This window comes from Populus nigra, chromosome 2 (assembly GCF_951802175.1).
Source record: "Populus nigra chromosome 2, ddPopNigr1.1, whole genome shotgun sequence".
Taxonomy (NCBI): domain Eukaryota; kingdom Viridiplantae; phylum Streptophyta; class Magnoliopsida; order Malpighiales; family Salicaceae; genus Populus; species Populus nigra.
The window spans coordinates 46,077,944-46,103,204 of record NC_084853.1 but is presented as its reverse complement, the minus strand read 5'-3'; the positions used below and the strand labels follow the sequence as shown (position 1 = coordinate 46,103,204).

At 31.8% G+C, this 25,261-nt stretch overlaps 4 protein-coding genes and 2 pseudogenes across 7 annotated transcripts; 4 read left to right on the top strand and 2 right to left on the bottom strand.

Annotated features, from left to right (window-relative positions):
- The first annotated feature begins 3,824 nt into the window (after positions 1 to 3,824).
- Positions 3,825 to 4,665, top strand: LOC133681600 (ethylene-responsive transcription factor 13-like). Its single transcript, XM_062104687.1, has one exon. It carries the CDS (start codon positions 3,891 to 3,893, stop codon positions 4,572 to 4,574), a length of 684 nt encoding a protein of 227 aa, XP_061960671.1. The 5' UTR covers positions 3,825 to 3,890; the 3' UTR covers positions 4,575 to 4,665.
- A 928-nt stretch (positions 4,666 to 5,593) lies between these two features.
- On the top strand, positions 5,594 to 6,415 carry LOC133681659 (ethylene-responsive transcription factor 13-like; annotated as a pseudogene).
- Positions 6,416 to 10,115: 3,700 nt separating this feature from the next.
- Positions 10,116 to 10,937, top strand: LOC133681771 (ethylene-responsive transcription factor 13-like). The gene has a single exon (XM_062104903.1). It carries the CDS (start codon positions 10,143 to 10,145, stop codon positions 10,839 to 10,841), a length of 699 nt encoding a protein of 232 aa, XP_061960887.1. The 5' UTR covers positions 10,116 to 10,142; the 3' UTR covers positions 10,842 to 10,937.
- A 4,015-nt stretch (positions 10,938 to 14,952) lies between these two features.
- On the top strand, positions 14,953 to 15,772 carry LOC133681564 (ethylene-responsive transcription factor 13-like). The gene has a single exon (XM_062104646.1). It carries the CDS (start codon positions 15,011 to 15,013, stop codon positions 15,584 to 15,586), a length of 576 nt encoding a protein of 191 aa, XP_061960630.1. The 5' UTR covers positions 14,953 to 15,010; the 3' UTR covers positions 15,587 to 15,772.
- Positions 15,773 to 18,367: 2,595 nt separating this feature from the next.
- Positions 18,368 to 20,422, bottom strand: LOC133683200 (mitogen-activated protein kinase kinase 4-like; annotated as a pseudogene).
- Positions 20,423 to 20,506: 84 nt separating this feature from the next.
- Positions 20,507 to 24,999, bottom strand: LOC133683199 (COP9 signalosome complex subunit 7-like). 4 transcript variants are annotated; one of them, XM_062106753.1, is made up of 9 exons: positions 24,593 to 24,997; positions 24,427 to 24,502; positions 23,404 to 23,492; positions 22,748 to 22,837; positions 22,478 to 22,522; positions 22,292 to 22,362; positions 21,683 to 21,821; positions 21,133 to 21,241; positions 20,507 to 20,941 (listed from the first exon to the last, which is right to left on the bottom strand). In XM_062106753.1, exons 1-8 carry the CDS (start codon positions 24,749 to 24,751, stop codon positions 21,167 to 21,169), a joined length of 744 nt encoding a protein of 247 aa, XP_061962737.1. In that variant the 5' UTR covers positions 24,752 to 24,997; the 3' UTR covers positions 20,507 to 20,941; positions 21,133 to 21,166. The 4 variants fall into 4 exon arrangements, with proteins under 4 accessions (XP_061962737.1, XP_061962736.1, XP_061962734.1 ...); XM_062106752.1 differs by having other exon boundaries at positions 21,133 to 21,221; XM_062106750.1 differs by lacking the exons at positions 20,507 to 20,941; positions 21,133 to 21,241 and adding an exon at positions 21,248 to 21,406 and having other exon boundaries at positions 24,593 to 24,999.
- Positions 25,000 to 25,261: the final 262 nt, after the last annotated feature.

Here is a 25,261-nt window from a genome sequence, read left to right as displayed (position 1 = left end):
GGACGAAACACAGATTGGTTGGAGCAATACTGTACAGATGATCAGTTGAGCCTGTTCTGCTGTTATAAATTATAACCAGTTGATAGAGTGAATTAAGACAATGCGATTCATTTCGTCCAAAGAACCATGTTCATGTAATAATTTCTCTTTTCAAGCATCATCCATGGAATTTTGCACTTTGCATCTGCAGATATATATGGTAAAGTCCGATAGAGACAGCTGAGACCTCTTGATATGTTTGTGTACCTGCTATCTCTCTTCAAGTTTATTATATCTTATATTATTATTTTTAAAAAAATAATTAAGTTAGATTAGGTTTTAATCAGATGAATCGAATTAATTTATATCAATTTTAAATTGATTTAAAAAAAAATGACCAGATTCAGCTGAATTTAATAATGGTGATATAATAAAGAAGAAAGAACTAAGTCATTGCGCACGTGATGACCAAGAAATATATAAATAATACTATATAATATGCAATGGCCCGCGCACATGAGTATGATTGTACTTAATATAACTGCAAAAATTTCCTTCATTCGTTGAGGAAATACATTGGATGCTTCTCTCTACTTTTTTAATTCTCTCTCTCTCTCTTTTAATATCAATCAACATCTTCAATTCATGAATTAAATACCATACAGAACCAAAATGTCCTGTCATTAATTAATTAATCTTACATTAAATATTATTATCTTTCCCTTACCTCTTTTAGCTTTGTTTATTTTTAAAGCGCGTCAATTAATTAATGAGAAAGTAGTTAGAATAGAGTATACATCACTATTGTACTCTATCACTTTATTTTCAGAGTTGTTTTTCATTTTAGAAATTTTAAAAAAAAATTAATTTTTTTATTTTTTCTCTTCCCTTTAAATTATTTAAAAAAAATATTTATATCATTTTAATATACTGATATCAAAATTAAATTTTAAAAAATAAAAAAATTGTTTTAATATATTTTTTAAAAAATAACTATTATTATAATACCAAATAAAATCTTAATTTTCTTTGATAAGATTATTAATTTATATATATATATATATATATATATATATATATATATATATATGCATATGCGCACCCACATGAGTAGAGTAAGAAATAAAAATATAATAAGATTAAAAACATGTGACTTTTAAAAATATAATCAAATTGTAAATAATATTTAATTTGTTGAGTGGTTATTTCTTTAACATGATAAAACTTGTAATTTTTTTGTGTAAAAATAATGTTAGATGAACTAATGTAAATGTCAGGTGTCCGTCCCTTTCGTTAATTTGACATTATATTACCTTTAACTCTTTTAGCTTTAATGTAATGTCAATTAATGTACGAGAAAGCAGTTAGAATGACGATGGCATTAGCATCTATATCAATTTTAAAAAAAAAATCAAGGAGAAGTGAAGTTATTGTAATTCTAGTAACTCCTAGCTTAACCCTTTTTTATTATATATTAATGAAAAGATGATCTTTTCACTGTTATATAATTGTCTTCTACAAATTCTATGGGTCAGTTTAGTTATTTTATTTTTTATTATATAGTATAATTATTAATTTAACCTTATAATAAAAAATATATATAATATCTATTATTCAATGGCTTTTTGGTATTTTTAATCTTTTTTCAAAATAATATAACTATTTTGATGCTCTTAAAGACAAAAATAGCGTAACTCTTTCATGAGGATTTTTTTTATTATTTACATTAATTTTGTTTTAGATTTGAAGGTTATTCGGGGTATTATTGTAATTGATATATATTAAGTATTATTAAGAAAACTTGATGCGTAAACGGCCTCTACATGCGAGGTTGTCCGGCCACCAAACGCTACCTTTCGGGGTGACATTTGGAAGGTTTTGGGGCCTCTTGCACAATGAAATAACGTGTGGACCAGACATACCTCTTGTTTGGTGTCTGCGGTCATTTTTTTTTCTTTTTATTTTTTCTCTTCTTCCTGAATTCAGCACCAACCCCTTCAATTTTTTTTCTTTCATATTTGATCCTTATTATTTTTATTACTACTTTTTAATTTTGAATAATCTATTAAATTACAATTTTTTTTAATTTTACCCCCACTAGTTTTTAGTCTTTTAAATTTGATCTTTATTTTTTTTAATAGATATTTATTTTGTATGAGGTTGATTTTTAGGGGTTTTTCTACAATTTTATCCTCCTTGGGTTTTTCTTCTATCAAATTTTATTCTCATTCTTTTTATCGCTATCTTTTTTTACTTGGAAAGCTTTTTATATTGATATTTTTTTCATGATTTTATCTTTCAAAATTAAATTAGTTAGGAGTTGAGTTTCTTAATTGAACCCGAGTCTAAGATTTCATGAGTTGAGAGTTTTAAATATTAGAGCGGTTTTAAGAGGAATGTCTGAATTTGCTTGATTTTTTTCAATTTTTTTAAGTTTATGTTTTTTTATTTTTTTAATCTTTTTTTTAGTTTTGCTTTGTTATTTATTATAATTTGTTTTCAATGAGGTTAGTTTCAGGTTCATGACCAAAGTTACTAGTTTCAAAGCTTAACTCTGGTTGATTTTTTTTAATTTCATCATTAAGCTTTTTATTTATTGAAAATTGATCTTTGTAATTTTTTTCTCTTTTCTTTCTGTAAGTTTATCCTGATCATGTGTCCATGGTCGCGGGGTTAATAGGTTATCCCAAGTTAACTCAGTTCTTTTCATTGCTTTTTTTAAATATTTTTTTTATTTTTGTCCTTCAATATTTGGTTGTTCGATAATTAAGATTCATGATTTTATCAAGTTTGCATTCAAACATAGTTGCCCTGGTATCACGATTGGGTTAAGGATTTTGCATCATAACCCGGGTGCGCTCGGATTGAGTTTTTTTTGTTTTTTTTTAATTATATTTTTTTCGTCCTATAACATTTTATTTGCTAGAGATTGAGGTTTAGTTTTTTTCTTTTCATTTTATTTTCTATAGAGTTATCATGTTCTCATTTTATTTATTAAAAATTGGTTTTCAAACTTTTTTCCTGTTTTTTTCTATAAAGCTATCTCAATCTTACATTTATAGTCACAAAATTTGCAATTTAATCTAGTTGAATTGGGTTTTTTTATTGTGTTTTTTTAAAAAAAAATTATAGTTTTACTCTTTAACATTGGGTTTTTTATACTTTTGGTGAGTTAAGGTTGGGCTCTTTTTATTTATTTATTTGGTTGATATTTCTTTTGTCATTCTATTTATCATTGCTGTATTTTTTTATTTATATTATTTAAATTACTAATTAAATTAATAAATGGTCTTAGATATTTTTCTTTGTAATTTTTTACATCAAAAAAAAATTTAACCAGACCGCAATACTGAATCGCGAGCCACAAATATAGTTTTGTACTAAAACTCTAAGTTTTTTGTCATCTATGATTTGCGAACAATCTTAAGGAGCTGGTGTGATGGTTAAAAAAATTCTTTGTTTTCTCGGTTTAACCCTTGAACATCTAAAAAAATTATGCTTTAGATTAATAAAGAAAATGCACCATTAAATTATTCAAAAATAAACTTAACCTTAGTTGATATACAAATTAACATAAAAAAACCCAATAAAAAAAATAAAACCCACGCACTTGTTGATAGTATATGTCCTTCGCAATCATTCATAAAAAATAAGAAGAATAATTTACATATTTTAAAGAAATAGGCAAGTATATAATATAAGATCCAAAACATTAAAAACGTGTGATTGAATACCAACATCCCACTATGCTATAGAAAAATGAAACTTCATAGAAACATCTAACGACGTTGAAATGTTATCATATATAAATACATAAACTTAAACTCTGAAAAAAGTCATTCTCACTCTCTCCTACAGGTCTTACAAACAACCTATTCTCTTGATCGAAGCTAATACTCCAAGAAAAAAAAATGTACAGTCAAGCTGCCTCACGATCCGATTTTGCTCTATTAGAATCAATTCGCCATCACCTTCTCGAAGATGAACCAGTTCCAGAGATTAACAATGGCATCCAAGCTCGGCCGGTTTATTGCGAGAGCTTGAGCTTTAATAGGCTTTTCTCAATGGAGAATTGGAGTGATATCCTATTACAAATAGATAACTCCGGTCAAACCATGGCCTGTGACCCTCAGGTACCAGAGTCCCTTGATATGCAATGGTCTCTGTGGAATCAAGTTGATTCAATGACCACTACATCTAACTATGAGTTTGAAGTAAGTGTGGCGGATGCATCCAATTACTTGCCACCACCAAAAGGGAGGAATTATAAGGGAGTGAGGAGAAGGCCATGGGGAAAATATGCAGCCGAGATTAGGGATCCCAAGAAAAATGGTGCACGACAATGGCTGGGGACTTATGAGACACCGGAGGATGCGGCTATGGCTTATGACCGGGCCGCTTTTAAAATGCGCGGTGCAAAAGCTAAGCTTAACTTTCCACATTTGATTGGCTCGAGCAATTACGAACCTGTTAGAGTGGCTAACAAGCGTTACTCGCCTGAACCATCTTCCTTGTCCTCGCCGGTTTCATCGTTGTCGGAAGTGGATGATGAATCTCCGAAGTCCAAGCGGAGAACATATAGATTTGACTCTTGATGTGCAACTAGAGCCATCGGATGAACAGATGTTCTAGGCTGGCCAAAAATTATAGTTGAATTATTTATATACATTATTATTTTAATTCCAAGTTTTGTTTCTTTAGATTCTCTTGATTTACGTCTCCTGAAACTAAACAAAGAAAAAAAAAACAACCAACAGGGCTACGAACTGGTTAATACTAAAATTAAATGAGTGATCGAGAAATATTGAGGTTAATACTTAGCTTTCAATTTTCAAACCATGTGAAGGAAGGGATATTTTCCAAAAAAAAAGTGGATAGATCTTAAAAAAATGAAAGAAAGGAAGGAAGGAAAGATCAGTGGCTTGTAACTCGTTTGCCAAGCAAGAGGTGTGAGATTTTGAATCGAATTACGAGTTTTCTTAATTAGACCCACTAATCTCCAGTCTATTATACAGCGAGTTCTTAGTTGCCTCATTGAAGTTAAGGAGGTTATGTTGCTCCATTGAATGCGAAAGAAGGCTAGAATAATCCTTTAATTTTATTTTATAGCGGTGATTGATCAAGCAATCTTTAAGTATGATGCTGCCCATGAAATGAGACAATTGGGTGATAAATATCGTGAAATAAAGTGAATATATTAACTCCTGTTAAGTTCAAAATTTATGTTCTCTCTCCATCAAATCTTCTTATACATGATTCCAATCTCATATAGTGGAAATCCTAAGGAAGCCATAAACTGGAAATTAATAAAGCTTTTCTACTTGTCATAAAGCTAGTGAAATCCCATTATAATTAACCTGGGTACAGTTTTGAATGTAAACAAAATGGACAGTCTAAAAATAAAGAAAGGATAGATTACTGTTTCGAATTTAAATCCTTTGAAGATTCCCAACAATCGCACATGAAACAAGTTCCAAAACAATTAAAGGCCTCTGTTCCGTTTGTTTGCCTCTTAATTCGAGGTATTAATCGGATAAAATAATTAGAATGCATGTGAAAGAGTATATATTGCCTTCTTCAAAAGCCAGCGATCTCTTCTCATTGCACAGTTGAAAAAGAAAAAAAAAACTAGAAGTTAATACGAAAAAAATATACGGTCAAACTGCCTCACCATCCGGTTTTTCACTGTTATAATCAATCGGCCAGCACCTTCTCGAAGCTGAACCAGTGCCCGAGATTAATGCACCAATATATTGCCGCAGGGCTTTGAGATTTAGCTTCTTGTCAAGCGTTCAAGCTGGAGTGATATCCTATTAGAAATAGATAGCTAGGGTCAAACCTTGGTCAACGACGCTCTAGAACAAGAATCCTTCGATATGCAAAGGCAACGGGTTCCTTCGGATCCTAAAATTGATTCAGTAACCACCAACAACACGGTTAGCTATGAGGCTGAGAGAGATGTTGAGGGTGCATCTACCACAGCACCGAAGGGGAGGAATGATTATAAGGGGGCGAGGAGAAAGCCATGGGAGAAGTATGCGGCAGAGATCAGGGACCCTACGAAGAATGGTGCAAGAATATGGCTAGGGACATATGAGACACCTGAGGATGCAGCTTTGCTTATGACCACGCTGCTTTTAAGATGCGGGCAGCAAAAGCTAAGCTAGATTTTCCACATTTGATTGGCTCCATTATTGCTCATCAACCGGTTAGAGTGACTGATAAGCTCTCGTCACCGGAGCCGTCGTAGTCGTCCTTGGCATCCTTGTCTTCAGAATTAGATGATGGATCTCCAAAACAGAAGCCAAGAATGAATTGGATTTGACTCCTGCCAAGAAGCACTTTTTGGTTTCCAATATTTTTTTATCAATGAATTGTGTATAATATTTTTTAAATTTTTTCTTCTTATCCTTTAATTCATTTCAACATTTGGTCATCATCACCATCATTCTTTTTAATTTTAAGCTGAGAAAACACTTAATGTAAATGAATACAAATTACCTGTTCAGTCGAAGAAATTAATCAAATAATTGCGGACCATTTCATTCATCCGCAAGAGTGCTTCATGAGACCCTAGCTAACTCTTTTTGGCCTTGGCAAGTCTAGTTGCGAAGGAGTGGGTACTGTACAATGCAATGGAAATATTTTATACATAACTCATTAATTTATGATGTTTATGAATAAAAACATTAAAGGTAGGGTGATGAGCTGACATATATAAACTTGATAAAATATTAAGTTCAAACGATGTTGGTCTAGTTTGATTTTAAGATTTAATATTATTAGGCTCAACTACATTCTGAGCCCAAACATATATGGATTTGGCAAGATGTCTGATCCAACACCCATGAACTCGGCTATGTACTGAGCCCAAACATCTATGAATCTGTAAGATATCAGACCTAACCCTCTTCGGCTCGGCTACAGCCTAAACCCAAGCACATGTGGGTTTGTTAAAATGTCAGACTCAACCCTCTTAGGCTTAGCTGCTTGCTGAGCCCAAACATTTTTAGGTTTTGCAGGGTGTCAAACTCAACTCTTTTTGGCTTGATTACACACCGAGCCTAAGCGCATATGGGTCTAACAGGACACTAGACTCAAATCTTTCAGGTTTGACTACTCATTGAATCCAAGAGTACATGAGTCTGACAAGATATCAAACTCAAATCCCTCAAATTCAGCTACACACTAAGCCTAAACATACGTGAGTTTGACAAAACATGACCTTAGGATAATCATTTTCATATATCTCTAAATATATAAAAGTTCTCTAAGAGACAATTATATTTCAATCGATATTAATGTTGTGATAGGGTTATTCCCATCAACATTAAATGTTGTTTGTGAAATAAGGTATAAAAGTCTTTTATAGATCTATTGTTTGTCAATCATCACTAATAATATATAAGGATAATTCACATCAACATTAATATTACGTTAGAAGATATTTTTATCATCATTAATGTTAATGTAAAGAACTTTTTCCTTACTAAGGTATTCAAGAGAGAAAAATTTTATCCCTTGAGCAAAACAACAAGATTCAAAGTACAAGGATTATAAATACTATTTGAACCACAAGAGTAAAAAATCCATAATCTTTATTCTTTTATCATATATTCTCCAGATATTTATTACATAAAAGCTAAGAGTAATCATCCTTATTATTAGAGTTTAATATTCTTCTCCTCATTCATTATAATCACTTACAGTACACTGACTAATTATCAGAAGGTCTCTAAACCTATAAAAATAGACTGTTTTGTAAGAACAAAAACTTATACCAACAATCTTTTGCTCTTTTTGTTTTTAGAAATGGAATACTGATTATTCACTTTTCAAATATTATAAATTTCAATGTATATTAAAGACCAACACACACACACAACACGTGTGCGCGCAAACACATATATAACTTAAACAAAACTGGTAAAAAAAGAAGTCATTTCCTGGGTCAGAAGGGGGTCCAATTTTAATCAGCAAGAGGTGAGAGGCTCGTTTTTATTTGTTCTTTTAGTCGGGAATTTGGGTTCTAATTAATTAGGATGCAACATTCAAATCATATTGAGGGCAAATTTGGGTCATTTAAGAATAGGAAAGGAATGGAGAAATAGGGTTTAATTTATTCCAAATAAAATCACATTTTAATTTTTTTAAAAATAAATTACTGGTATTATTTTTTATTAATAAATACAACACGTGATGTCTAGTGAAATTAAAATTCATGCTATTAGCGAAGCAAATGAATTAAGAGTTTCTTTTCATTCCCAGTTCTCTAGCAATTAGAGACAATATATATAGCTGAGCAATGAATAGATTGTACGTAACTTTAAAAAGATTTTCTAAAATAGCTTTTTGGTTATTGTTTTGAAATAAAAAAAAATAGAGACAGTAAAAACATATGGTACATGTTTTATTGTTTTTCTACAAAAATTCACATGGAAACTTTTTTTTTAATTATTTTTTTTATCCTTGAAAACTAATCAATGTACCTATCTTCATAGGAATTAATCCAATGATCTTAAGAAGATATAAAATCATTAATCCTTTTGACATAATTATGAAAAAATGTTTTTTTTTTCATTTTGAAATATCTTGTCATGAGACTCCTGTTAGTGAGTAAACTTCGATGAAGGAAGATTAAACAATCACCGACCGTACCTTATGAATAGCACATGCTGCATATTCCACATGTTTCAGAGCGCGCACGCCATGAATACAGACCACCCTTTTTCTTGCAAAAAAAAAAAAAAAACAATTATTTTTCTTTTTCGATAACTTGAGTCAAATAGAAAGCCATCCAGTACTGCATATAATAATAGTGTGTGTATGCGTGTTTTTGAGATTATTCTCGAGGAACAAGTGTACTTTAATAATTTGAAGTATTATATAAGAAGGAATAACAAGTACATATGATAAAAAAAAAAATTACGAATACTATACTAAATTAAATAAATACAAGGTCTAAAACATTAAAAAAATATGAATAAAATCCAGTTTGTTTCATATTTTATTGTGTTTATTTACCATTAAAAAAATTAAAATATTAATAAGTTATTTTTCAGTTTATTTTTCATGACTTAATAAAATAATAAAAAGTTTTTTCTAACTCATTTTTCATCGCATTACATAATAAAATAATTTATTTTACAGGAATTTAATTTAAAAAAAAAACTTTTACAAAATAATTACTTCCTAGCAATTTAAAGTCTTCTCAAGATCCCTGTGAGAATGAAAATTAAAAGAAATACCAAAATTATACTACGTAAAGAAGCTGCTGCTGCTAATGCATTCACACACACTTTAGTTTTTTCTCTTGAAAAGCCAATAATAACTTCTGATGGCACATTTTGACAAACGAACCAAAATTCTAGAAGCTAGTTAATTCAAAACGGGAAACAAATGTAAGGCTGATTGGCTCACCAGTGTGAAATTAAGATTAATTATACTATATAAGTAAATTTTTAATTTGCCCATATAAAATATATTTTAGCTAGCTGATAAAATAGAGTATGGAATAACTACACTAATGGTTTTAATCATGTAGATTAATAAATTCAGAGAAATAAGTCCATTTTAATTAAAATCTCAGAAATTCTAAAACTTAATTAACCTTGAAAAGGTATAAGCTGAGACATGATATTCAAAGAAAAAAATTAAAATTCTGTGTGACTTAAATTTTATTTTTTCGGAATATTTTTTTTATTAATAATCATAAAAAAAAAAACATGTTTTGAAGGATGTAAATAATTGTTTTATTAATAATCCAATCAGTTGGAAATTTGAGCGTGTGTCAGCACGTTGTCTAGCTCTGAACTATTTTTGAAATCCACAGCACTGTCTGTTTATTACCCATGAAGTTGTTCAAATTGTACAAGTTATTTTGAAATTATTCACCAAAAATAAGGAGATAAGTGGTTTACAATCCAAGGAAATACCCTCAGAGATGAGTACATAAATAAAGAAAATAAATTAATGAACATTAGAAACATGTGAATGATGAGGCCATTTGCCCACTCCCACACAACAACGAAGCTTCAAAGAAATACCTTTCAAGAAACTATAATGTATATACATAGCCTTACCCTCTTCAAAAGCCAAGCAATCCCTCCTCACTGACAAACAAATCAAAACCCTATTGCCTAGCTAAAAAGGAAAAAAAAAAAATGGACAGTCAATCCGATTTCCATCAGATAGAGTCAATTCGCCAGCACCTTCTCGACGATGAATATTCTTCACTGGGGATCAACACTAGCAATTCATCTGTATATTGCCAGAATATGAGCTTTAGCAAGCTCTTCTTGACAGGGAACTGGAGTGATATTCTTTTAAAAATAGACAACTCCGCTCGAATCGTGGCCTGTGACACTCGAGAACCAGAACCCTTTAATAAGCAAATCCAGTATTGGGTTCCTCTGAACCCTATTGATTCAACAATCACTGCCACAGCTAAGATTAAGAATGAGCCTGAGAAAAATGTTCCGGGTGCATCGCCCACGCCGGCACGAGAAAGGAGGAATAATTATACGGGAGTGAGGAGAAGGCCATGGGGGAAATACGCTGCTGAGATTAGAGACCCTAAGAAGAATGGTGCAAGGGTATGGCTAGGGACTTATGAGACACCTGAAGATGCAGCTCTGGCATACGACCATGCTGCTTTTAAGATGCGAGGAGCCAAAGCTAAGTTAAATTTTCCACATTTGATTGGCTTTAGTGACTATCAACCTGTTAGGGTGACTCATAAGCGCTCGTCGCCGTTAATGCCGTCCTCCTCGTTATCCTCATCATCATCATCGGCACCATTGTCATCTTTGTCATGGGAACTGGATGATGGATCCCCGAAACTGAAACGTAGAATGATTTAGGTTTAATTCTTGTCAGGATGGATAATATTGACTGTACTGTTATATTGGCAAATTGCCAATTTGATAGCCAATCATCGCATGTGCACATATTGAATTTCACGATCAAATTCAGTATTAATTCGATCATGATCCAAAAAAAAAAAAAAAAACTTGAGTGTATTGATCTTCGATGTAACTTTGCTTCTACGCAAAGAGCTTATGGAAATCCTAAAAGATTTTACTGCATTTTTTTGGTCCCTATATATATATAGTCTTTCATTTCTTTACTTGGGTCTCATGTTCTTTTTTTATTGATTAAGTCTCTTTATTTTTTTAATTTTTGTTCTATAAAAATCCTTCTATCATAGCGTTGTGAGTGTGTGTCGTCTACCTGACACATTTCTGTTAAAGTAATTCTTTTATTTCTAAAATCACGTAATTAAAGAAATGAAAAAATGAAAAACAAGCACATGAAAATTAATATTCTTTAATCAGTTAAGTTCTTTTAAGTTATTTTTTCAGTTAACTTATTTTATTTTAATTATTTAATTTTCACCTCAAACAAGAAAATTTTAAAAATGAAAGTGTTTTTACAGACTATATAATGAGTATAAAACACAAGGGAAGCCTTTAATTACAAATTAATTGCTTCAGATAAAATAGAATAAATAAATAAATAAACAAATAATCAAAGTGCACGGATGATTTACATTCTCGGAAAAATAATTTAAAAAAATAGGAACCATTTAATTTCGTTCATGAGACAAGATGATTGAGCAAATTATTTGCTTGAAATAATTGAAAGCCTCGACCGATAAAGATTTGAGAATTGAATAATAAGAGAACAACTTATGTGCAAACAATTCATTTATATATCTGCACTTCTAGTATGTAATTTCATGATTATAAAAAATTATTTTTTAATCAATGTCAATAAACTTTACTTGTTTTAATAGGTCAATTATTGACTTATTAATCCGATTAATCATTAATTAAGATCGAATTTCAAATAAAATGAGATGAAATCAACATGATAATTAAACTATTAGCCAATTAAAATTTAGTTTGATTTTAAAAAAAATTAACTTAATTTAACCATGATTAATTCATCTCAATCCTTAACTTAATCCTAGACTGAATTATAAATCAGATTGAATTTAATAAATTTGGTTTGAAAGGAGAAGAATTTGAGCTGCATATGCATTAGCGTAATTTAAAGTATATTGATAGACACTATATATAAACGTTTTAAATGTAGAATTCCTCAATAACGTATGCATGGAACTCAGCAAATAAACATTATTAATCTATCAACACAACTAGCCAGTCTCTGGTCATAGCTCCCTCTCTTGTGTTCATACGTGATTTTTATATATATATAAAAAAAAAAATAAAGAAACGCGTTGTTCTTTCGAACGTTTTAACTGTAACTGGATCCATGGTAGGACTCCTCTGGTCAGTCATACGAAGAAAGTACAAAGGGATCAAAGCACAGTACTGTTGACTGACTGCACCTGCTATATACTATATAGTATCCCTTGTGTTTCTCAGCATAAATTAATATCTTTATATTCATGAGCTGAAACGTGCAACAATCTTTCAAAGAAAGGACGATCACATCTATCAATCAAATTCCTTTCTTTATTTTTCTTTTGAACACATGCATTAATCAAATTCATGGGAGAATATTTCGAGAAACATTGTTTGTCTGGAATATCTACACAAATTAAAAGAAGATATTATGCACGGTGCCCTTTCCTTTACTGTATAGAATCAGAGCTTGTCTTTACTTTAACCAAATAAAATAAGAACAGGAGACTATTCCAATTATATGGGCTTATTAATCTGACCAACATATTAATTTTGTTTATTTTATGTTCTCCCATGATGCTAACGTCAAAAAGACGATCAAAACCGAGTATACTGTGTAATCTTATATGATTTGATTCCTAGCTATCAAAAAGATATATCTATATATATAGTTCTAGACAATTAAATTAGTGGTTTTCCACGTCGTTGAAAAAAATGAATCGGATATGGACAAATTGTGTTACTTTCTGAAGTCTTTTCATACTGAACTAACTTCTTCGTTTGGTTGTTTTTTATTTTTGTGTTTTAAAAGTATTTTTAAAAGAAATAAAAAATATTTAATTTTTTTTAAAATTAATATATTTTAATGTTTTCATATTATTTTGATATGCTGGTATAAAAATAATTTTCAAACAAAAAACATTTTAAAAATCAATCGTTATTATATTTTCAAATATCTCATAGTACAATACAAGTTGAGTTCTTTTTAAAACAAATAATTAATTTAAGAGTATGTGTTGATTAATAATTGATTCATTGATTTGATTTCATATTATTTTTTCATAATAAAAACAATTATTCTAATTCAAAATCAATTCATGTTACTTTAAGCGAAATACTTTAAATTGGATGGTGCATAATTGATAACAATTAATCAGGGGCAGAACTAATTATGATTTTAGGTGTGAGGTGTCGAAACTGAAAATAAAATATAAACAAATAATGGTTAAAGAATAATAAATAATTCTTTGGAGGTGCAAAGTGCATATTTTTTATGAAATAACCCTCAATTTCAATGGTATATTTAAAAAAATCTTAAAACATTTAGGATAAAAATGAAAATTTGGGGTGTCATGGCCCCTCCTATTGGTAATACAAGTGTTTAAGTTAAAATCAATTAATGCTTCTTGTTTATTACCTAAGCACAGTTTTAATGTAAATCTATAATATTACAAATAAAAAAAAGATAAATATATATATTATTATAACTATCTCGAATATTAAAACAATTTCTTATTGCGCGAGTATTATGTTGGTGCTTCCACCTGTAAGTTACTTTACCGATTAAATTATCTATAGATCTGAAATTTCAAATAAAAACCTTTTCAATAACAACTTTTATTAGGAAATTCATCAATAATTTATATGTCTATAAATATTCATTATATAGTTATGGAAGATAATAAGTTTACTTAATTTGAGTTAAAAATTACAAACCAAATTGAATATATAATCATAACATGCTTTGACACATCTTGCAACTAAATATGTTTGTAAATTTTATCAAATTATAAGATTCTCTTTGTCATTTTCTGTCTGCAAAATGGTAATTAAGAAGGAATATAATTACGTGTTTCCATTCATTCTTGCCCCCCCCCCCCCCCTTCATTTTCTTTTTCATTTCTTTCTCTTAATGGCGCCCATGTTCTAGGAATAGCACCGGCCAAAAAAAGCAAAAAATAATATGTATATATATAAGAGTTATTTTAATTTCTTTTTTAGTTTAAAGTTTAAGTAGACACATGTTTCATCATATTTTAAAAAAAAAATAAAACAAACCTTGTTTAATTTATTGAAGAAAGGGTCATTATTGGCATCGAAACTTAATTATTTCTTTTAAAAAATGTTTTCATTGTACAGTTATTATGCTCGATTCTCTTGCATTACTTTTCATCATATTCCTTGAATTTAAATTGTTAATTTTAAATTGAGTGAACATATTAATTAAATACAGGAACTATCTTTTTTTTAACAAAATTTGAGTTATTAAATTCAAAAGAATAATGAAATTTAGAGCACAATTAATCATATTTCTTATCAAATATAGAAGAAAAAAAAACAAGAGTCCAAATCCGTTTATCTAAGACAAGAGAGTCATTCATGCACGCACTATTTAAATATGTTTGAAATTGTGTTAGTGGTAACGATTTAAAGTATTTTTTACTTAGAAATACATTAAAATAAAAAAAAATATTTTTGATATTAACATATCAAAATGATCTAATAATATAAAAAAATTATTTTAAATAAAATAAATAAAAAATAAATAAAATTTGAAGTCGCATACAATTCCTATAATTAATCACACCTGCTGGCAAAAGTGACATATATGCTATTTAATTGGGAAGCTTGGACACCTTAAAAAACACCTCAATATTCCAACTACCCCAAAAAAAACAAATAATTCCAACACGTGAAAAGAATGCTCAGCAATGCAGAAATTTCTCAGAAAGGACAGGTTGCTGAAATGAAATAAGTTACCCACAAAGCATCTTTAAACTTGTATAAGACATACTGAACATCAAAACCCAAAGAGCGACGATCCACACAAACACCAAAACCCTAATCGGTGGAAACAAACACCAAGATTTATCAGGAATATGTGGCAAGGAGGGAACAACAGCTTAGAGTCTGAAGGTTTAGATTTCTTGGAGTCCGATCAACAGTATCTTGTTAGCACTGCTAATCGTGATTTTGATACTCCAATGAGTACTTGCCCACAAATGGAAAATAGTGAGGGTACTGCTTCAAGCTTCAGTGGTGATCATGATCTCCTCTTTAATGATTCAATGACCTCAACAGCGTTAGCGGTCGTTGAATCGGAGCCTCAGGGGCAGGGCGTTCCTGGAGTGGACGTGGCGTGTAAGAGTAATCTCGCGCTGCCGAAAGGGAGTCAATATAGGGGAGTGAGGAGGAGGCCGTGGGGGAAGTATGCGGCGGAGATTAGGGACCCGAAGAAGAATGGAGCAAGGATGTGGCTTGGAACTTATGAGACACCTGAGGATGCTGCTCTTGCTTATGATCAAGCTGCTTTTAAGATTCGTGGAAGCAAAGCTAAGCTTAATTTTCCTCATCTAATTGGTTCTGAAGAACATGAACCTGTTAGATTGAGCTCCAAGAGAAGATCCCCTGAGCCTGAATTGGTGCAAGACAGCTCCCCCAAGAGGAGAAAATGAAAATGAGTCGCGCGCGAGCCAAGACACCCCTTTGTAATTCTCTATATTTCCATAAGACTACTATTGAGGTCTTGAGCGATGAATTATTAGAAACCTAGTTATGTTCTTATTAACTAATTATCGAAAAAGTCTTCTTGTCTTTCGAGAAATCAAGAGTTGAAGGTGATGTCATATGAATCCTCGTAAGCTTCGTCCAAGTTAGATATAATTGGTTTTAGTTAAGTCACCATTGTTTAATTATTATTTTTAAATGAATGTAATAAAAATTGTGTTAGACAAAAAAAAAAGTTTACAAGACCGCAACAATTATAGGATGGCTTAGGAAGAACATAGAAACAAAGAAAGGCAAGAAAGCATGATGATCTAATGAGAATTATGTGCTACTTACAACCTTAAAATCTGGACAAAGAGTCGTCATAAACTCATGTAAAGATTGTTTATGTTGTTATAGTAATTCATTTCTATGAACTTCTTTCATAAAATTTCCTTGTGAATTTATACTCTTAAACTACTCGAATTGATCTAATTAATTCTGTTATTTGATAGAAAGTACCCATTCCTAAGAAAATATATATATATATATATATATATACACACACACACACACACACAAATCAGGAGATTCCCCATGTATAATCATGATAAATAATTAACAAGCTAACAACAGATGCAAAATCTAGTTATAAAACTGGGCTCTATCTATAATCGGATTCAAAACATGTTTAGACAGATTAAGTTAAAACAGTATTATTTTGAAAAAAAATTAAAAAATTAAACTGAATTGATTAGGTTGAGGGTGGTTGTTCAAAATCTACATTGAAAATCACCCATGTAGCCAACACTTGCACAAATAGTTTGGTTACCATACCATGAGAATTTGTATTTCTCCCATCCTCTGGAGTTTGTGAAGCAGAGGCTGTGGAAACTTCTTTCTTTTCTTTTTTTTCAGTGTTGGTGATTTTTTAGATTATTGCAGTGTTGGGCCTTGAGCCTTTGTGACCCAAAAGAAAATAGCCCATGAAAAACTCATCACCAAAACAGATAATGGGCTGTATATCTTTCTAGCATGCGGAAAACGTAGTTTTAGCCCAATAAACAAACTCTAGATTGATGGTGTGGTTGGTAACGGAGTGTAAGTTATATTTTTTAAAATTTTAAAAAAATATTATTTAAAATAAAAAAAAATCATATTTTCGGATTATTTTAATATACTGGTGTCAAAAAAAAAATTAAAAAAATATATTTTAGTTCATTTCTAAATAAAAAACACTTTAAACTATCACTACTGTCACAATCTTAAACACACCCTTATTCTGCTAATAATGCCCACACAATTAATAGTTTTCAGTTTTCAGCCACTAGATAACCTTATAGCAAGAAACTTCGGTTCCCTTGTCTCTCTACTACAATCGAGTATCCTGCCGAGGTAAGCCTCCAAAATACTTAGCCCAAAATACTTTTTAAAATTTTTCATTTAACATCATAGTTTTTATTTCATCTTTTGTATTTGTAGGTAAGCCAAACAATTGATCTCGAGGTACAATATAAGTGCTTTTCAATTTTTCTCCTTATTTTTATTTTGACTCCTGTGTTGCTTTCAATTTTCTTTCAATTTATTTATTTATTATTTATAAAACCTGCTCTCTCTTTTCTTCACTTCTTTCTTGTTGTTTCTAATTATATAGTTTCTTTTTATGTAAGAAGAGAAGCACAAACCCCAAGCAAAGCGAATTGTTAATTTGTTTCTTACTTATACAATTAAAAAGATTCAAGATCTTATTTTATTTAAGCTTTATCTCCCCTAAAAATAAAATATTATAGTGTGAGTTATATTGATATCCACAAAGCTTGATATGGGTTTGAGCTTGTGAATTTCTAGACAAGTATTGAAAAAATGTTAGTAGTTTAATGGGAGTTGAGAAAATTAACAATCCTGGCTGAGAGTATAGAGTTGGCCAGAAGGACGGTGGCTAACTTTGTAGCTGGACCGACCATTGTGGCTGTCTATTAGACTGATTCGATCATGTTGAGAAAAGTTGAACCAGATAGTCTGAGACATCAAGAAGGCTAAACTGAAAACTCTGAAGTCGTTGCCTCGAAGAAGAATATGGTGTCAGGATATGGGAATCGTTGATGGATCAGTCCAAGTCAATTTCTTTGACTTGAAAAATTCGATCAAACCGTGTTTTTATGATATCATGGAGTAGAATTTTTTAAATCCTCGGTTGTAATTAAGAAATTCGATTAAATTCCTTCTTCTCCGAGTATTAGTTAGACCATCCATGTTCATGTCCAGATGGAAGATGTATTCAGCCTTTCTTTGGTTTCAAATAGTGTTATTAATTCCAGCATTATTTACAGGTCAAACCGAATACTTGCTAATTAAAAATCTAGATTTGGTTAGGTTTCATATCAAATTATGTTATTATTAATTCGGTTAAATTAGGTCTACCTGAAATGTAGAATATCAACTCCATCAATGTAATTTTACTTTTTAAAAAGAAATCAAACAAGCATTATAATTTCAAAAAAAAAAATTAAAATAATTTTATTTTAAATTCACTCGGATTAACTCAAGTTGACTTGTTAAAGGCAACTACTGGTGTTTTATAAATATCTTTTTAAGTCTAAGATTATAAGTATATAGTATAGATTAAACTAGTTTAGTCTATGTTTTTAACCATGAACAAATATATAGAAGTCTTGTTTGTGGAATATCATGATGGATGCGTGTGCAAATCTGACGCTGAATATCAACGCATTTGGCTAGAAGGGAAAAAGAAAAGCAATCAGTTTGGTATATTGACATTATAGTAAACCATTACACACATGAACACCAGGTGATCGCTGTGTATATTTGATGGAAGAGATTACTTATGATGGAAGTGACAGAATGGAAAAGGAGCAGAACATTATTGGAAGAGTTCTTGTTTTTGCTTGCAATTTTCACTGATTCACCTGGTTCTGCAGTATAAAAGGGTGTTGCAACAACTGCAGAGCACTCCCATCTTCTCTCTGGCTCTCTTTGCAAACAGCATGTAATGAAGTAGCGAAACTCCGTTGATGCACTCGGTGGTGCCTCCGGCGGGGCTGACATACATATTGCAAACACCAGCCTTGTCAAATAATCCCGAGTCTCAACTTCAATTGGAAACCTCCCTGGGTAAATCTCCAAGATACTTAATCCAAAACTCCAGATGTCCCCTGCATACTCGTCACACATTCCGCAATCTATCCTTTCAGGGCTCGTGTACCTGATGGTTCCAACAAAATCTTTTGGGTCCAGAAATTGTGAAAGAATTTCGCCCAAGCCAAAATCTGCATTCTTGACGCTATTTTGTGCAATATCAATCAAAAGATTGGATGGTTTGATGTTGTGATGTAAGCAATGCCCGAGAGGATTTGGCTAGCAATGTTCGATAAATTGCCTTCGCTAGTTATGTGCCTGTCAGCAAGGGATCCTCCATTCATGAACTCAAGGAGGACCTGAATATCTTCACCATTGCTGTCCATTATGTTGTGGCATTTCACAAAGTTGGGGTGATTGAGGTCTTGAAATAACTCCATCTCGTGGAGGATCTCGCAGCGGGAAAATTCCTCCTCGGGGTCAATGGTGATCACTTTTAAGAGCGTAGAAGTAGGCACTGGAAGGGTTTCTCACTCGGTAGACAGCACAGCCATTGGTGCTGCCCATTAGGTTGATTTGATCAAGCTTGGAGAAGTTGAACAGATTAGTTCGACTCATTGAGAGGACTGAATTTAAAGCAAGGAGCAGAGTGGGGGAAGTACAGAGAGAACTTGGAAGAATTTAAAGACACAATTTTCTCTAATTGGCTATGGCCTCCAAGAAGAGATGCCATCCAAGCAATGGCATCCAAGTCAATCAATGATCTTGACTTGGAAAAATCAGATATAACCATGTTAACCTCCAAGTCCCTATCGAATATAAGGCTCTAACAGCTGATCAACAGCTCAAAGATGTATCTTTTGGCGACTAGTAAATGATGAGTGCATAACTACTGATCCATGAACAAAAAATGAAGAACTCCCACGAAGGAAATGAAGAATGGGGGGTTCAACAAGCCACCAGGAAACAGCTTCTCTGGATTTCAGACTTTCAGGTTATTGCATTTAACACAAACATACCTACTTAGGTGTTTCAGACACTTATGTAAATATTATTTTTTTAAATAATTTTTATTTAAAAATATATTAAAAATAATATTTTTTTTATTTTTTAAAATTTATTTTAACAACTTATCAAAACAACTTCAAAAATTAAAGCAAGAAAAAAAAGTAAAATGACAACATAAATGATTTAATCACTGCGCAAAACATTTCTTTATACGCAAACTAATAATTATATCCATTCCTATTTATTATTCATGGAGTGAAAATCTTGAATATCTATATCCAACCTAGTGTCGTTTATTTAAACATTATTTAATATTTATTATAAAAATTTATATATATAGATATGGGAAAGTTATAATTATTATACACATAACAATTATATTGGGATATGCATATAATACTCTTCACGTCCCAAATAGATGGTCTTGTTTTTTATCTTTATTTGTCTCAAAATGATTGTCAAGTCAAAACATTTAAGCCATATACTTTACTACAATACCTATAATCAAAGCCCATGTGTAAAAAATCTACAATTATTTTAAAACAAAATAAAAATAAAAATAGATGACCCGGCATATTAATTAATGAAATTCTTAATACATGTAAAAAATGAAACATGAGAATTTTTTTGGAATAGAGGAAATATTATATTGAATGAAATACATACATACATATATACACTCACATATACATATATCGAATTGAGTTAGCAATAACCATATCATATATATATATATATATATATATATATATATATATATATATATATTATCCAAGAGATAAGAATTTCAGAAAAATCTAAAATAGTAATTATTCATAAGGAACTCACCCATAAATAGTTCTTGACATGCTTGTGGTTTCATTCAAGAAGCAGCTAAAATATATAAGCAGATTTCTTCATCACAAATTGAAGGATGACATCAAAAGGCGAACGATCCGAATCATAATCTGACTTCATAAAGTCTTAAGCTGCGCCAACAAATCTGGTCTTGTTCTTTATACCTCAATAAGAATGATAATTGGTTCAAAACGAGGTACAATCTTCAAATATCAGTCTAAAGTGGCGATGACAAATTCACTGTCCGGGAATATCACTATCTCCGAAAGCTGCAATCAATTGCCGTCAGTATGCCATGAACAAAAATCAGGCAAGACATGGAGAGCACCTTTCCAATGAGCTTCATGATCTATCTATATCTTCAATATATTGGATGTCGTCTCCTGCAATTTCCAAGTCACCAGTAAAAAACACTAGAGCAAAGCCAGTCCAGTTGGACAAAAAAAATTAAAACAACTCCGTATTCCCTAACTAATTTGATAATTGGTATTCCCAGGACCTTTAAGTGATATCAACAAGATGACAGTGCATACATAAATGTAGAATCACAAGAATGGAAGCCGGATCAAAATACCTCTTGGGCCGGCTTCGGTCTTCCTCGTAGTCCATCACTCCACCAGGTTCAGAATAGATCTCCTCATGCCCTCGGAAGTCAATGTCTGCCTGCTTACAGTGTGTAACTTCTGCCACAACGTAAGTAAGACGCATCGAAAAACGTATCACAGTAACAGAATAAAGACTCTTTTCCATGCACTAATTGAATTTGCTATTGCAAGATTCCCACTGAACAAAATCACGATAACCTCCCTCGTATCCCAGCTAAACACAGAATATTTGCATTTATCCTGCTGCAGCATTGCTATCAAATATAATAAGCAAGTCATGTGAATCTACTAAATAATAGCTGCAACCAACATAAATTAAAAAAATGTTCCACTTCTTAGCTACATACAATACATTTGGAATATCCAGTTATTTCTTTCCACTTATATGATGCTCCATGACACTATTTGATGTGCAAGGATCTATAATTATTTGTTTCAGATTTTTTATTTTCAAATATATTTTCAAATTATATCATGCCTCATGAATCATGCTTGGATATAAAACTGGATTCAACTGACCTTGAGGGAGAGTGACTTCTTTACTTCCTCCACCCTATATTCTACATCCTTTTGGTGCTTCTTATCCAATTCACTCGTAGAATCAGCCCATTTTATCTTCTCCTGAATCGAGACAAGCAAATCATCTGATGTATCCAACCTAGACATCCATAGGAATAAAGTTAGATGGAGAGCTGACACCTAACAGATTAAACACAATGAACATCATATTCAGAAATACATGATGAGCAAGAAAACCAAATCATCTAAAGGATTAGAAAGAAAGTTTCATTGTTATTTAAAGGCTAGTATCAAGCTCTATGGCGTAACACCAGAATGTACAAGATCACGTGTGAAAACCAATTAACTTGAACTTGACAAACTCGACAAAATAAACAGACAAATTGCTGGAGGAACATCTAAAACATCATTACCAGGGGGCAAGAAAAATCAAATAACTTAGCATGCAACTATGGAGTCTTCTGGATTTTTAAGCGGATTATTGTGTTTTATTAATAGAAATAGAGAAGCAGTTCCCATTTCATATGGGTTCAGGCATTTTTGCAGTCAGGCATGCAACACAGCATCATCATAGAGGATATGAAAATACTAGTCAGCTAAAGACGATACCAGTTTGATAGTGTTTGTAACATATTCCCAAGTTGTCCAGGCCTAAGGTCCCTCCCAGCAGCAAATTGGACCTATAGATCAAATAAAAAAGAAAGCATCATATAAGCTTTAAAATGTTTGTAAAGGGTAAAAAGATACCATAGAATACAACTTTAAGGCAAGTTGATGACACATTCACTGACAGACCTCAAAGCACCTTCGCAACTGATCTAGCTTTCCTCGTACTATTCCCTGAAAGAACCAGAGTTAAGGCAACAAAAAAGAAAAAAGAAGAAAGAAAAGAAAATGCAAATAACATGTGCAATTGTCTGGAAAGAAATGCAGAAAGAAAGAACTGCAGCAACATCAAATTTATACATTTTGTTTGCCCAGTCAACTCCATTTTCCTACAGATGAGGGGAAAAAAAACCAATAATGGTTGTAGAAAGAATAGAATGCAGCTGGCATAAAACATACCGCATACATGCACTCATTGATAAGAAAATCTTCAAGTTCACGGACATTTGTAACATCTAGCTCCTGCATTAGCTGATCATAGGGAAGTACCTAAAAAGGATGGGCATCAAAACAATCTAAATGGTGAGGGTCAAGAGATCAGCAAAATATTCTGTATCAAAAGTGTAGAAGAAAACAGATGTAACATACAATATTCAACTTTTAAACTAGTGGTACAGCAGATGCAAATGATAATAAAAAAAAATAGTAATTTTCAACATATGAAATCTGCTTATACAATATATTTATAACAATCACTACCATAGTATGAACTTTCCAACACTCACTCACATTCCAAGCTTGAAAACAATTTCAATTTTACTTGATACAAAATTACCGTAACTTAACCAGATTCATCGAAACAGAGATTACATTTTAGCCCCAACTATCAGTAACTTCTCTAACTTAGGTGACAATTAACTGCACATTTCTTTTTGTTTTTTTTCCCTCACGATAACTGTTGAAACATCTTGGGAGTTATGTCATTGACTTTATGGCAAGATTCTTGATCATCAAAATTTTGCAGAGAATCCATGAGACAATCAGGAAGGTGAATTAGCTACTCAGATAAGTAAATTCATTTCTGTAGAAAGGGTTCATAATACAAGGAAATATACCTTGTTCATTTCAGCCAGTGTCAGCACAGTAAGTTGCTTTAGCTTGAGGACTTGATCAGGAACCAATTGTGGAAGACGACCAGTATCACCTGTAAATAAACAATTTTTCCCATTTCAAAATAGTCTCAAAAGTAAGAGGGGAAAAAGTAAAATCAAGGACAACCAACTGTGTTATTAACACAATACAGCCAGAATACAAGAAAAGCGCAGTCCCTAACAGTGCCATCGTATATAGTAGTAATGACAACACAGAATTTCTATTCCATTCATGCACTCTATTAGAAAAACTCCTCGGCAGCTGAGTGAGGTCAGGGTTCTTCAAGAATCAAATTTCAAGGCGCCTAATTAGAGTTAAGAACTAGATTTCTCATGTAAATGTCCATGGAGATGCCTATCACGAGGCATAACAAAAGCAAGAAGTAGCAAAAGGAGGAGGAGAAGCGCAATAAATAAAATTATCCCAAGTACAACACTAATTCAGTAAATTCAGGGCAAAAACAAGTTAGAAGAGTATAAAATATTTGGTTTCCAGTTGCTCCAAGGAAGACTGTAAATAGTCATTTATCATTAGTATAACAAGTTCCAAGCTAATTCCAATAGTGAAAACTCATAAATTTATTAAAAAAGAAAATAACTATCATTCGGTCGTCACCCACGAGTCTGGAAACAAAACTGCAGGGTCACCTTGCTTTTGGTTCGTCCGAGCCAGCAAAATTTAAAATCCATCTTCCAGTAAAGCCCATTGGCTCATATATCAGTGATAAAAAGAAAAAATTAAGTGGCTAAAATCATTCAGCATGCTTTTTCCATACAATAATACTCCAATTCTTGAGCAACTTAAACTCAAACTCTCAACATCCAATCATCAAGTTCTGATATTAAGGGGAAAATACCAAAATTATTTTCTGCTGTAATTGAAACCCCAACATTAATTCACATACATAATTCAAAAAAATAAAACTAAAACCAAGTCAAAGCGAAACTAAGAAAGAGGGGAGAGGGAAAGGGGGCTTGAATGCTTACTTTTGTAGTCACTCCAGGTTCCATGGGCAAACAACCGAAGAACATCAAGGCAAAAGGAATTCTCAGTTCCTTCAAGCTGTCAACAAAATTCAAACCAAATTAAATACCTATAATACCCTCCAACGACATGGGAAAATAAAGTAGAAAAAAGGGTAAGTAAAAATACCTCGGAGACGGTGGGCGAAGAGAGAATCTCGGAGAAGGCGAAGAGAGAAGGATGAGAAGTGGCTTCGATAATAAGAGGCCAAAGAGCGGAGGCTTTTAGAGTGGATGCTTGATTTACGAAGTGATCGATGAGCTCTGCTTGTTTCTGTTCGATGTCCATAATTTAAAAATTGACGATGACTGAGTACTGGCCTTCACGAGCTCCAATAAAATTAATCAACGAGTTGGTAGAGACGTTGATGGATCAGGACATTGAGAAAGGGGGGGAGAAGTCTATGGGTATGGGTATGATTTGGGGGATTGGAAGGGTTAGGGCTTGTGAGAGAAGAAGGAGAAGGAGAAGGCAGTGTGGGAATTTGAGAGTACTGATGTGAAAATCGAAGAAGAAAAGCCTCTGCCTTTATTTTTATTTTTTTGCTATATATGACGTGATGAAGGTGTTTTTAGGAATTTTCTTTTTTCTCTCTTTTCCCTGTACAAACGAACATGAGGACGGAACAGAACTCGGATGATTTTTACGAGGAGAACCGACTTGTCGTCGCTGCAGTTAAATTGTTGGTAACTTAAATCATTTTGTGTATGGGAGGGTGTTATGGTTATTTTTAAAATATTTTTTATTTTAAAATAATATTTTTTTATTTAAAAAAATTATTTTTGACATCAGCATATT

What these genes read in the sequence shown, in the direction of transcription:
- LOC133681600 (XM_062104687.1), top strand. Translation starts at nt 3,891, where the DNA reads ATGTACAGTCAAGCTGCCTCACGATCCGATTTTGCTCTATTAGAATCA.
- LOC133683199 (XM_062106750.1), bottom strand. Translation starts at nt 24,751, where the DNA reads ATGGACATCGAACAGAAACAAGCAGAGCTCATCGATCACTTCGTAAAT. An exon ending in TCAATGAGTGCATGTATGCG is followed by an intron (nt 22,523 to 22,747) that starts GTATGTTTTATG and finishes TGGTTCTTTCAG; the next exon opens with GGAATAGTACGAGGAAAGCT. An exon ending in AGTTGCGAAGGTGCTTTGAG is followed by an intron (nt 22,363 to 22,477) that starts GTCTGTCAGTGA and finishes TTTGATCTATAG; the next exon opens with GTCCAATTTGCTGCTGGGAG.
- LOC133681771 (XM_062104903.1), top strand. Translation starts at nt 10,143, where the DNA reads ATGGACAGTCAATCCGATTTCCATCAGATAGAGTCAATTCGCCAGCAC.
- LOC133681564 (XM_062104646.1), top strand. Translation starts at nt 15,011, where the DNA reads ATGTGGCAAGGAGGGAACAACAGCTTAGAGTCTGAAGGTTTAGATTTC.